The 13,170-nt window shown below is 40.1% G+C and overlaps 1 protein-coding gene across 4 annotated transcripts in view; it reads right to left on the bottom strand.

Annotated features, from left to right (window-relative positions):
* Positions 1-13,170, bottom strand: part of RBM28 (RNA binding motif protein 28) — a 48,811-nt gene extending 35,641 nt beyond the window's left edge. The window contains exons 1-5 of one of the 4 annotated variants that reach the window (XM_051961206.1): positions 12,213-13,170; positions 9,615-9,966; positions 1,783-1,935; positions 1,187-1,299; positions 679-754 (exon numbers count right to left, since the gene is read on the bottom strand). In XM_051961206.1, coding sequence (XP_051817166.1) covers positions 679-754; positions 1,187-1,299; positions 1,783-1,935; positions 9,615-9,732 — 460 coding nt within the window. In that variant the 5' untranslated portion in view covers positions 9,733-9,966; positions 12,213-13,170. The remainder of the gene's footprint in view (positions 1-678; positions 755-1,186; positions 1,300-1,782; positions 1,936-9,614; positions 9,967-12,212) is intronic. The other 3 variants (XM_051961208.1, XM_051961205.1, XM_051961207.1) reach the window with 3 other exon arrangements.

Genomic DNA, 13,170 nt, shown 5'->3' with positions numbered 1-13,170 from the left:
CCAAAATGTTTGTGGCAGCCCTGTTTGTAGTGGCTAGAAACTGGAAAATGAATGGATGCCCATCAATTGGAGAATGGTTGGGTAAATTGTGGTATATGAATGTTATGGAATATTATTGTTTTATAAGAAATGACCAACAAGATGAATACAGAGAAGCTTGAAGAGACTTACATGAACTGATGCTAAGTGAAATAAGCAGAACCAAGAGATCATTATATACTTCAACAATGATACTGTATGAGGATGTATTCTGATGGAAGTGGATTTCTTTGAAAAAGAGATCTAACTCAGTTTCAATTGATCAATGATGGACAGAAGCAGCTACACCCAAAGAAAGAACACTGGGAAATGAATGTAAACTGTTTGCATTTTTGTTTTTCTTCCCGGGTTATTTCTACCTTCTGAAGCCAATTCTCCCTGTTAACAAGAGAACTGTTCACTTTATACTGTGACATATTTAACATGTACAGGACTGCTTGCCATCTCGGGGAGAGGGTGGAGGGAAGGAGGGGAAACAGAAGTGAGTGTAAGGGATAATGTTGTAAAAAATTACCCTGGCATGGATTCTGTCAATAAAAAGTTATTTAAAAAAAAAAAAAAGAAAGAAATCATGAGCTGGATAAATATTTTTAAAATTCCATTTTGATTCATAAAATGGACAAAGAGGCTCATTAGTACCTGGCTTCCTAGGGATGTTCACTTCCAAGACAGCGCCAAACTGAGCAAACAAATTCTTCAGATCTTCTTCTGAACACTAAAGAGAAAAATAAAAGTGACAAAAGGAGTGTAACCACAAAGAAACTGGAAGTATCAACCTGCTCTTGAGAATTTAATCTACTAACATTATGTCACTTTTCAGCTTCAGAAGAATAGAAAATCAGATTTTTGGAAAGGGGGCATTTCATCATAAAATCTATGGCATAGAGAATAGGAAATAATGGAACATTTATTTATGAAGTCCTTCCAAAGTAGTCCTTCCTCTGTAGTGTAGTGTAGTTAGTTCTTTGCTAAACAGATCCATTTTCGATAGCACTATAGCTAAGACTCATTTTTAAAAAGACAAGAAATCATCAATACTATCTCAGGCAGATGATACTACTGACAACAGGCATGTTTTATAGGTAACGTTATTCTCCACTGCTCTTGAGGCCCAATTTGATCACTAGCCTCAGATCTCAGATCCTACCTTAAAACTCAGGTTCCGGATGATTAATCTAGCTTTTTTGTCAGCTGCTTTGCTTTTCTTAGGCCTGGTTTTTGGTTCTCGTTCTGGTTCTTCCTGTGAGGTCACTGAATGTTCTGGAAAGTTAAAAAAAAAAAGGGGGGGGGGGGGGAGAAGCAAATACTTGCTCTTGATTATTTAGAAACAGAGGATTTCAAGTACAAGGTAACACAGAAAGAGAAACGGTAACTAAGATGACACTTGTCAGAAGAATGAATACCAGAATACTAAAACATTAGAGCTATAGGTAATATGTTGGGTCATAATCAGCACATTGAGAAATCATCAAGACCAAAATCCAAACCCAGATTACTACCAAGGACAGCACCAAACTAGAACAGACCTTCCATGAAGTTGCCTATGTGAAGGAATCCTGAATTTCTCAATTTCAGGAATAAACGAAGAAAAATAAAATGAATGGCTGATGAAGCCTGGATGCATTAGAGAATTGGAAATCACTTTGGAGACATTAGTTTGGGAGTTTTTAACTTCTAAAGATTCTCTTGAACCCTAATACCTTTCCCCTCAGCCTAAATAAGAACAGACTTTTTATAACTTACCCTTCTTTGCCTTTGGTCTGCTCCTTAGTTTTCTCTTGGCAATAGTCACATTGATCTTGCAACCTTCAAAGGTGGTAACTTCTTTGAGGGCCCTCTGAGCATCCTCCAACATGGAAAAAGTGACATAGCCAAAGCCACGACATGTCTTACTGCCTAAAAGACAACAGGGTACGAGGGGTAAAGGAGATATAAGCCAAGAGAACATTTTCATAAATAAGCCAGAGACCTGCTATAAATCTTATCATAGGAAACACCCTTTTATACAAGCCAGAATTATGAAGAAAATGGAAAAGCATCAAGGAGGCAAGAAAGAGACATGTACAAGATTCTTTATAAAAATTAAATGATAGTTACGAGTGGCTCCCTTAGAATGAGTAAGACTCAATTTCTTTTAGGGTATACCTGAAAATAACCTACAAGGGAATTCATGAGCACTATTAACAACATACTTCTACAGTATACTTTTAACATTTTCATATCAATTCATTTCTAAACAGAAGAAAAAGCAGCAATCACTATTTCTAAAAGAAAAAGAAAAAACTATTTCTATCCTGCAGATAAAAGTATTTTACACTGACCTTCTGAAAGAATTATGTTTTACCTTCTGAATACAATTCTCCCTATGTAACAAAGAACTGTTCGGTTCTGCACACATACATTGTATCTAGGATATACTGTGACCTATTTAACATGTATAGGACTGCTTGCCATCTGGGGGAGGGGGTGGAGGGAGGGTGGAAAAAATCAGAACGGAAGTGAATACAAGGGATAATGTTGTCAAAAATTACCCTGGCATGGGTTCTGTCAATAAAAAGTTATTAAAAAAAAAAAAAAGAATTATGTTTTCATCAATACAGTCGTAAAAATATCCATGTAGGATTCTTGTGTTTATTTTCCCAGAAAGACTCCATTAAGAATCTACCCAAGGAAAAGGACTCACATGTGCAAAAATGTTTGTAGCAGCGCTTTTTGTAGTGGCAAGGAACTGGTAACTGAATGGATGTCCATCAGTTAAAGAATGGCTGAATAAGTGATAGCATATTATATTCTATAAGAAACAATCAGCAGGATGATTTCAGAAAGGCCTGAAGAGACTTATATGAACTGATGCTAAGTGAAGTGAATAGAGCCAAGAGAACATTGTTCACAGCAACTACAAGACTACCTGATGATCAATTCTGATGGACTTGGCTCTTTTCAACAGCAAGATGATTCAAGCCAGTTCAATGATCTTGTGATGAAGAAAGCCATCTGCACCCAGAGAGAAGACTGTGGGAACTGAGTGTGGTTCATAACATAGCATTTTCATTTTTGTTGTTGTTTACTTGCTTTTTGTTTTCTTATTTTTTTCTTTTTGATCTGATAATTGTAGAAATATGTATAGAAGAATCGCCCATGTTTAACATATATTTGATTACTTCCTGTCTAAGGGATAAGATGGAGTGAAGAGAGGGAGAAAAAAAATTGGAATATAAGGTTTTGAACACAAGAGCTGAAGAAAGCTCTGACACAACCCTTTCCTTTTAAGATGGCACCCTGTAAGCAGGCCCCTTGGCCAAGAGAGTTTAAGTATCTTGCTTAAGTAGTGACAGATGAAGGCTTTTTCAAACTCAAACTCAGGTTCTCTTAATCCAAATCCAAAAGTTCTCCCCTCCTCCCTCACTTCCCTTCCCCCATCACATGCTCTCCTCTTCCTTTTGTTATTTTAGTGTTTCAGGAAATATCAATGTGCTGCTCCATCTTCTGCCTTTTATTCTCACATGATCAGTTTATCTAATTATGGTCGGATAATGTCTTTTGTGCCAATACTTGAGTACTAGTCGATGCTGGTAATATGCTATACTCTGCTTAAAAACACCACACTCATTTTCCCATTACCCTTTCTGTTACCTATACTTTTAAATCTTCCTAAAACTGAAATATTCTGCTCTTAAGTAGCTCCTGAGAACACTACTTGATGTACCAGGGCTAAACAGAAGCCCAAGTAAGGAGTCAAGACTGAAAATGATCAAATGAATTTGAAAAGAGCAGAGCAAGATGATAGTTCTGTGGTTCAATTTAAATTTAAGAAACACATACTACTTAGTAAATTAATGAATTTATTGTGAACAGAGTTTGTCAATTAGGCAAATCAAATTCCAATTTGATAGGCAGCCAAAGAATATGAAATAGAAATACCTGGACAGATAGAAATGAAAGTTGAAGATCCAATCAATGTGTCCAACAGTACACCAACATTTACTGAAAGAGAACCTTCCATTTTATTCCTAAACTCTGCTCCCAAGGAAAACAATATATTCAAAATTACAAAATCAAAATCTGGTTGTTCCATATTCTAAATACCCAGTACTGTTTTCTCTCTCCTCATTATTTTATTATACATAAAGCAAACTACTATATATGCAAAGGCAAAATGCAAAATTATTGCATGATGCTTATAGGTTGTTTTTGCTTTTACTAAATGGCCAATGGTATGTTTTCATTAAAATCAAATGGATGAAAACCACCTAATAAAAATTATAGTTTGCAAGTTTATTTTTAAATTATTTTTTTCTGAATAGTATTTTATTTTGCTCTAAATCACTACTAATTAGACAAATGCAAATTAAGACAACTCTGAGGTACCATTATATACTTCTCAGATTGACTAAAATGACAGGAAAAAAGGTAGGCAGCAATGTGGGGAAAACTGGGACACTATTACATTATTGGTGGAGTTGTGAAATGCTCCAACCATTCTAAAGAGCAATCCGGAATACACAAAGGGCTACCAAATTGTGCATACCCTTTGACCCAGCAGTGTCTCTACTGGGTCTATATCCCAAAGAGATCATAAAAAAGGGAATATGGGCACATGTGCACCCCCCCTCAAAAAGTGATGATTTTAGAAAGGCCTGAAGAGACTTACATGAACTGCTGCTAAATGAAGTAAATAGAACCAAAATAACATTATACACAGCAACAAGATGATTATGTGATGATCAACTGTGATGGACATGGCTCTTTTTCAATAATAAGGTGATTCAGGCCAACTCCAACAGACTTGTGATGGAGAAAGCCATCTGCATCCAGAGAGAGGACTATAGGGATTGAGTGTGGATCACAACATAATCATCTTCATTTCTGTTATTGTTTGCTTGCTTTTTTTCCCTCCCTTTCTCATTTTTTTACTTTTTGATTGGATTTTTCTTATGCAGCATAATAAATGTGGAAATATGTATAGAAGAATTGCACATGTTTAACATATTGGGTTACTTGCTACCTAGGGGAGTGAAGGGAGGAGAGAAAAATTTGGAACACAAGATTTTGAAAGGGTGAATGTTAAAAACTATCTTTGCATATATTTTGAAAATAAAAAGCTATTATTAAAATGAAAATTTAAAATTTCATTTTTCCAAATACAAAGATAGTTTTAAACATTCATTTTCTTTTTTCTTTTCTTTTTTGCTGAGGCAATTGGGGTTAAGTGACTAGCCCAGAGTCACACAGCCAGAACTGAAGCCCAGCTATGAACTCAGGTCCTCCTGACTTCAGGGTTGGTGCTCTATCCACCATACCAACTAGCTGCTCCTCAACATTCATTTTCATGTAACTTTGTTTTCCAAATTTTTTTTCCCTCCTTCTCTTCCCTTCCCTTTCCCTAAGATAGCAAGCAATATGATATAGGTTAAACAATGTCAATCAGTTTAAACATATTTCCATATTTGTCATACTGTTTAAGAAAAAAATCAGACCAAAAGGGAAAAATCCATGAGGAAGAAAAAGCAAACAGTAAGACCAAAAAAAAAAGGTGAAAATACTATGCTCTGATTCACATTCATTCTCCATAGTTCTCTCTCTGGATGAGAATGGCATTTTACATCCAAAGTCTATAGTCTTGAATCACAGAAATGCAAAGAAAAGCCAAATCCATCACAGCTGAACATCACATAATCTTGTTGCTGTAGTCAATATTCTTCTGGTTCTGCTCACTTCATTCAGCTTCAGTTCATGTAGGTCTTTCTAGGCTTTTCTGAAATCAACTTGCTCATCCTTTCTTATAGAACAATAATATTCCACTAGCTTTTTATACTATAACTTATTCAACCATTCTCCAATTGATGGGTATCCAGTCAATTTCTAGTTCTTTGCCACTACAAAAAGAGCTGCTAATAAACATTTTTGTACATGTGGATCCTTTTATGATCTCTTTAGGATACAGACCCAATAATGCCATGGCATATAAATTTAATAGGAAAATCATTGTCCCATGAGAAATAATGAAACAGTTGTTTTAGAAAATGCTAAGAAGACATATATGGACAGAATAAAGTAAGCAAAACCAAGAAAACAATAGCAAAACTATAAAGGAAAACAACTTTGAAAGATTTGAGAAATCTGAGTGATGCAATCAAGAATCTAAAAGACTAAGCATACTACCTGAGATGATAAGGTACAGAATGAAACCTACATTTCTAGATATGCCCAAAGTAAAAATTTACTTTGCTTGTTATTGTACATTTATTGATTTTTTTTCTTTTATTTTTTCAATAGTGGAGGCAGGAGGGGAGGTGGAGATCAAAAAAATAAATACCTATTTGGTGGAGAGCAGAAAAATAATTGTTTTAATGTTTAACATATTTGTACATATATAACCTCTACTGGATTTCTTGCTGTCTTGGAGAGGGGGAAGGAAATAGAGAGGAGAAAAATTTGGAACTCAAAATCTTACAAAAATGAATGTTGAAAACTATCATTACATGCAATTGAAAAAAATAAAATTGATGTCATTGCTGCGGTTGTTGTTTGTCCTTCATTCTTGAAGAGGACCATCACATCAGGGAGATAATGCAATAACATGCAAAAAAGTTGGATTTAAGTGAGGAAGGACTGTGCAAAATCATCAACTTCACTTTCTTCTCCAATAAAGAATGAAGTAGCTTCTACATCCCCGTCTAAAAAAATCATATTGTCCAAAGGTTAGCTCTGTCAGAAAGACACATAAAACACATCATTTTGCCTAACATCAAAATTAGCCACAGATTTCAAAGGCACTAGATTTCCCTTTCCTTGTACTACATATTTATCCTACACAACATGCCTGCAAACTGAAGACTGATCATGAATATAATCCAATTAAATCTCATACCTAGCAGCACAACATAAGAGTTTGTTTCCTTTCCAACTAAAGACATTCATTTTTTAATTAGTCTGTTCACTAGTAAGGAAACAGGATCAATGGATCACAGCCTGTTCTGCTAAGCACAGAGGGAAAGAGGATACTAGGAACTGTCCAGAAACTTGAGATGCAGAGTTTCATGGCTTTGGAAAAAGTAAGAGAATCTGCTAAGGTTTTTGGTATGGTATTTAACATACATGGGAAAATCCACCTCCATATATAAAAGTTATGAAAGAAATATTCCTCATACACATCCAATGGGTTACTCTTGCTGCTGCAAAGAGAAGAGAGAAGAAAAAAAAAGGAGAGAGAGAAAAAAGCAACAAGTTGCTACAGGCCATTGGTTTCAAACCTCTTGTTGAGATCCAACTTAAGGTTGAGCAATCCATCAACATTTATTAAGAATTTATTAACTGCTAAGCACTAGGATATGTGTTAATTCATTGTCTTTAAAATTTTTCTGGAAAAGAAAAAAAGAAGTTCCTTAAGGAGGAAACTGACCATATCTGGCCAGCATCCTTCTGGGGCCACATACAAGGTAACTTGTGGTTGCTGTCCTTTGTACTCGAAGAGGATCAAAATAACGTCACTATGTTAGAGTCAAGTTATTGAGTCTGGCTGTGGCTGATCAGACTGATATGAGCTTAAGAGTGCTCTGCCACAGGTCAGATACAAACGGACCATATGAACATTTGGGATGGCTTCTCTAATTTTGTCCGTCTCAAGTTTCCTTTAGGCTAATCCAATTCTGCTTTGCTCACAGAGCTCAGCACCTTTTCTGATGAGGTTCGCCATGCTGGGCGGTTCTGTGCCAGTGTCTCCCATGTTATATGAGTGTCCTTGTATCACTTTTTCTGACCATCTCATGACTGCTTGCCTTGTGTGAGTTCTCCATAAAACAGTCTTTTTAAGCAAGTGTACATTAAGCATTTCAACAATGTGGCCAGCCCAACAGAGTTGGGCCCTCTGAAGTATTAGTGCCCTAACAAAAATAGCCATTTTAGATATAAGTGACTACTAAAAAGGCAGCCTTCCCATTACTCTTCTGATGGAAAAGACTGCATTCTCAGCAGATTCAGATCTGTCAGAGTACAAAATCTATATGATGCTGGTTTCTCATCAGTTCTCCTGCTAGGAAGTAGAGGCAGCCTTACATTACCTGGTTGCTCTGGGCATGTATCCCGTTCTTGGGTATATCCAAGACAGTGTGAAGAGAAGGAAAATGAACTTAATGAAATGGGTTCCTTTCCCCCCTTCCCCCCAGTACTGAATCTACCCAAGCCCACACAATGTCAAGTTGAGAAAAAACTCCCTATTCAGTAGGCCTCTGCCCCAAAGAGATTAAAGAACAAAAATAGGAAAAAGTTGTTTTTTTTTTTTTAATATACAAAAATATTTCAAGCAGGTTATTCTGTAGTGGCAAAGAACTGAGAGGGAGTACCATCAGTTGGGGAATGGCTAAACAAATCATAAATTTAATATGAATATGAAAATAATGAAATGGTATTACACCATGAGAAATTAAGTGATGAAGGATATCATCTTGGTAAAACTTAAAAAGACTTGTATGCAGAAAGCAATAAGCAAAACCGGAAGAACAATTTATACAGTAACAACACTGTAAATAATAATTTTGAAGGCCTTAAGAATCGACTTATGTGACAGAAGCAGGAGGGTTCCTTGGCTGGCATAGATTCTTTTTGTCCTTAACAGTATTTTATTTTTCCAAATGATAGTATGACAGGCAACAATACAGTGGTCAATTACAATTCTAAAGGACAGATAATGTAGAATGCTACCCATTAAGAGAGCACAGGACAAGATGTAACATGAGACCCCGATTTTTAAACATGGCAGATATAGAGATTTAATTGTGCTTAATTATACATATTTGTTAGTAGAGTATCCTTTTCTTTCTTTTTTTTTTTTTGGGGGGGGGTGAGAGAAATAAAATTAAGTACTTGTTAACTGAAAAAAAAAAAAAAAAGCAAAATAAAAGTTACATTAAAGAGGTTAAGAAAACCCAGATCTAGCTCCTTCCTTTTCAAGTACTTCTACTCCTCAGAAAGAGAAAGAAAAAACATGTTGGAGAAAGAAGGGGATGGGGGAGAGGGGTATCTGGTCTCTTTCTTCTAAAGCAGTGGCTCTTGACCTGGGAGCTACAAACTGACTTTTTTAATATTCTGGCAAATGTGTTTCAATATATCTTTTATATTATCTTATATCTTTTATGCATTTAAAAACACTACTGTGAGAAGGGGTCTCTAAGCTTCCCCAGCCTGCCAAAGAGGTCCAGGACACAAAAAAGTTTATAAGATGCCTTAAACCCCTGGCTTATAAAACTTGTAGAAATTGTCCCAAATGTCAAACTCACTCAATCAACAAATACTTCTTAAGCATCTACTAAGTGCTAAGTACAAAGCTACGCAAAGATTCCAGGCTTGCAGGGCGCTCTCTCTCCGTCGGCGCCTCCGTCTCTGCCCCTTCCCCACCTCCCCAAGCCTTTCCCCCGGTCCTGAGAGAGCTCCCTCCTCATCCCAACACCTCCTCCGACACCTGAGACGCCCCCAGGGATCAGGGCTGTTCGGGGCTCCCGGCAGGGGGTGGGGGGGAGGGGAGAGGAGAGGAGGGAAGGGAAGGAAAGGGGTAAACGAGACGCTCCCGCAGCTCCTACCTTTCTCGGTGACCACGAAACACTGCTTCACGGGCCCCACCTGACTGAAAAGACGCTCCAGCTGCAGGCTGCTGGCCGAGGCCGGGAGGCGGCCCACGAACAGGGTCTGTCCCGCCATCGGGCCGAAAGGCTGGTGCCGCGCGTGCTCAGAACCGCCGGAGAACCGTCAGGAGAGCACGCGCACCGGGACTGGAAGCATTCAGCACCGCCATCTTAGCCGCAAGTCGGACCGGAAGAGCCCGATGGAGAAAGGGGTCCGGGAGGAAGCAGTTCCGGCAGGCCTAGGCTGGCTCTTGGGCCGCCGCGAGGGGTCTCGCCCCAGCTCTCTGTTCTGCTCCAGTGCTGGCGCCTCCTGTTGGATGGGAGTATTTTTTTTTTGCAACTCACCTCTTCTCGGGAGCCCCGCCCTCTCTGCCACCTAAGTAATTGACGACTTCCTGACCTATAGGGTGTATTTCCCCGCCGCGTTCCACGACTGCCATGTGGCATCTGGTCGCCCAGTCCCGCTCGTGGGAAGAGCTAGAAAGGAAGCCAGAGGCCAGCGTTCCCTTCCCCGAGAGACCCAGGGAGCGAGCGGCCGAACGGGGATTTCCGCTGCCTCCCACGTTCAGGAATGGCGGGGCGCTCCAGCATCCTTGCCAAGGAAACCCCATGGACAATAGCGTCCATGAGGACACAAAGACTTGCAGATGACTGAATGACCCAAGGACAGCAAGCATTAGTTAAAGGCAAGGGGTGAGTGTCCGAGGCTGGATTGTAATCTTTGTTCATAGCATGGGTTTCTTTACCGGGCCGGTGAAGCCTGTGAGCGCCTCAAAGCAAGATTTGTAAGTGCACAAAATAAAAAACGGAGGCTTACAAAGGAGAACAATTTACTGAAATCATCATCAAAAAAATAATTAAACAAGAAAACTAACCCCTGGATTACGGGATTTCAAGAGGTTCTTCCCGTTCTCAGTGTAGGATCCCATGACCAAACCTCTATTCAGGTGACATTTATTCAGAGAATAGCCCCTGCGATTAGCTGGAGATTCCGTGTGCTTAAGAAATCCCCACACACACACACTAGTCATTTAGGAACGAATGAATGAATGAAGCTTTTATTAAGTTCTCACTCTATCCCAAGCACTGGAGCATCCAACAGAAATACAGGCCCTGTTCTCCAAGAGCTCACATTTTAGTGGGAGAAACAAGGCATAGAAAACGTTTCAGCTGCGACTCAGATGAAACAGTCCCATGATTTTAGGGTGCACAGCAAGGCGGATGTTAATACCTCTTCCTTTAAAGTCATTTCCATTGATTAAATCATGAGGAATGTAAAAATGAGATATTTGTACTACATACATGCAAATTTTTTGGTTTAGACTGCAGGGGTCCTCAAACTACGGCTACTGGCCGCTGAGGACGATTATCCCCCTCACTCAGGGCTATGAAGTTTCTTTATTTAAAGGCCCACAACACAAAGTTTTTGTTTTTACTATAGTCCGGCCTTCCAACAGTTCACTGAGGGACAGTGAACTGGCCCCCTATTTTAAAAGTTTGAGGACCCCTGGTTTAGAGTCTTCTAGTTTTTTTTTTTTTTAACTTGTGCATAAATTGGATTTAAGTAAGGCAAAATTATGCGAAGTCGTCAGCCTCATTCTCTCTTCCAGAGTCATCAGAGTTCAGTGGCAAGACAACTGATGATGGCCTGGAATACTGTTTATAACCTTGCCTTCTTCACTGCCCAGCCAAGCTCTAAGTGCTCCACAGTGCCTTCATGGCTATGGGAATAAATTGTTCTCATCGGCCCATTGTTCAGACACTTAGGGGGATGCCCCCTAATTCCCCCACAGGCTTGAACTTGTAGATTATGCTCTACCTGATTTAGTCCGCCTGCTGTTTAGTCTAGGGTGTGGCAGCTACTATAACTTCCTGGAGTCCCAGGTGAGAGTTAAGAGGCAGGTGGACCCCAAAGATGGAGAAGCAGCCTGGGGAAGGACTCAACAATCCTCATACCAGAAGAGCTGGTCCTCGTGAGCACCCCATATACCCCAATACATAATTAATGAAACAGCACGCAGATGGTGAACCATTTAGCAACACGAAGGCAATTAGGTAACACAGTAAATAAGAGTGCTGATCCTGAAGTTAGGAAAGCTTGAGTTAACATTTACTAGATGTGTGACCAAGTCACTTAATTTCTGCCTCAGTTTCTCCTATTGTAAAATGGAATCTAGTCAGAAAAAAAAGGCCAGAAAATCTTCTAAATGTAAAATAACAACACCTACCTTAAGTGTGGTTGTGAGGATCAAATGAAATAATATTTGTAAAGCACTTCATATGAATAAACATGTATATGGCACTTACTAGGTGCTATATAAATGCTCATTCCCTTCCCTACCAAGGACTTTAACGGCAAAGACTTTTCAGGATCTTCAGCAGCTGTAGCACCTGCAGGAGCAATTACCAAGCTGTTTCTCCGAAGGTCTCCCTCCCAGGATAATGACCGAGGGCCCTGCGCTGCAAGCATTGCCAGTCCCAAGGCTCTTGGACTGTCTCCATCAGGTTCTGAGGGTAAGATCTGATCAAGGTGTAAGACGTGGTGATTTGACTTACTTAGCACATGCTGCCTCCTTTCTCTCCCTCAGGGTGCCTTCCTGCTTTAGCTAGCTTGACTTGACTGCCATGTGGGTGGGTGAGTGGGGGTCTGTGGGGGGGGGGGGGTGACAGTTGGTTGGCAGTTGGTAGGGATATCTCAATTCATCTCCCCAGGAGAACTGCTTATCCAGATGATGGCTCTGAGAGATGGGCTGGAAGCGGGATTCGTGGTCTGGGGTTTGCTTCTCTCAGGGGGATAGTGCTTAGCTGCCTTTTGGTGGAAGTCAGTCAGCAGTTGTTGCTGGTGATGAAGGCAAGATGGGCCACCTCTCCACAATGATTTCCCCACTCAGTGATGGCTGTGGGAGCTGGGCTAGAAGCAGATCTGATGGTTAGAGGCAACGCTAACCTGAGGCTCTTGGATCCAAGATCCTGGAGTGTCCCCATTGGGGCCTGAGGGAGGTGATGGTCAAAATGGTAGTAGGCCTAGAAGTTCAAAGATGAGGCTTCTGAAACCCAGCCCAGGAACTTTTCTTTGGTCCCAACTACCTCGAGAGGCCAGAATCAGGCCAGGAAAAATGGTTGAATTGACATATTCTACGTGCTGTATTCTCGGCCCCTATAGCGTTCAGCATGAAGCTACCATAGGCCCTATTTGCTTGCTTCTTCAAAGGACATTGCAGTATTGTCCATCAGAGGGCAGTAGCCACCCACAGTGTAGCCCTGTGGACACCCAGAGACTGACACATCACAATTGATTCTTCCTGTATTTCCCAAGGCAAGCAGAGGCAGCCAAACTCTCCATCTCAGCCCTCCTGGTCTCTTGCTTAGCCTCAGCCCTTCCCCTGCTGCTTCAGATCTGGCGGGACAAGAAGCTCCCTCACTTGAGAACATTCCCTCATAAATCTCCTCGGGACTCCTGCGGGGTATTTTTATTAAACAGCAGCAGCAGCAGGAGTGCCCGGCCCCACACCAG

Source organism: Antechinus flavipes, chromosome 5, assembly GCF_016432865.1.
Source record: "Antechinus flavipes isolate AdamAnt ecotype Samford, QLD, Australia chromosome 5, AdamAnt_v2, whole genome shotgun sequence".
NCBI lineage: Eukaryota > Metazoa > Chordata > Mammalia > Dasyuromorphia > Dasyuridae > Antechinus > Antechinus flavipes.
This window is presented reverse-complemented; position numbering and strand designations above follow the sequence as displayed.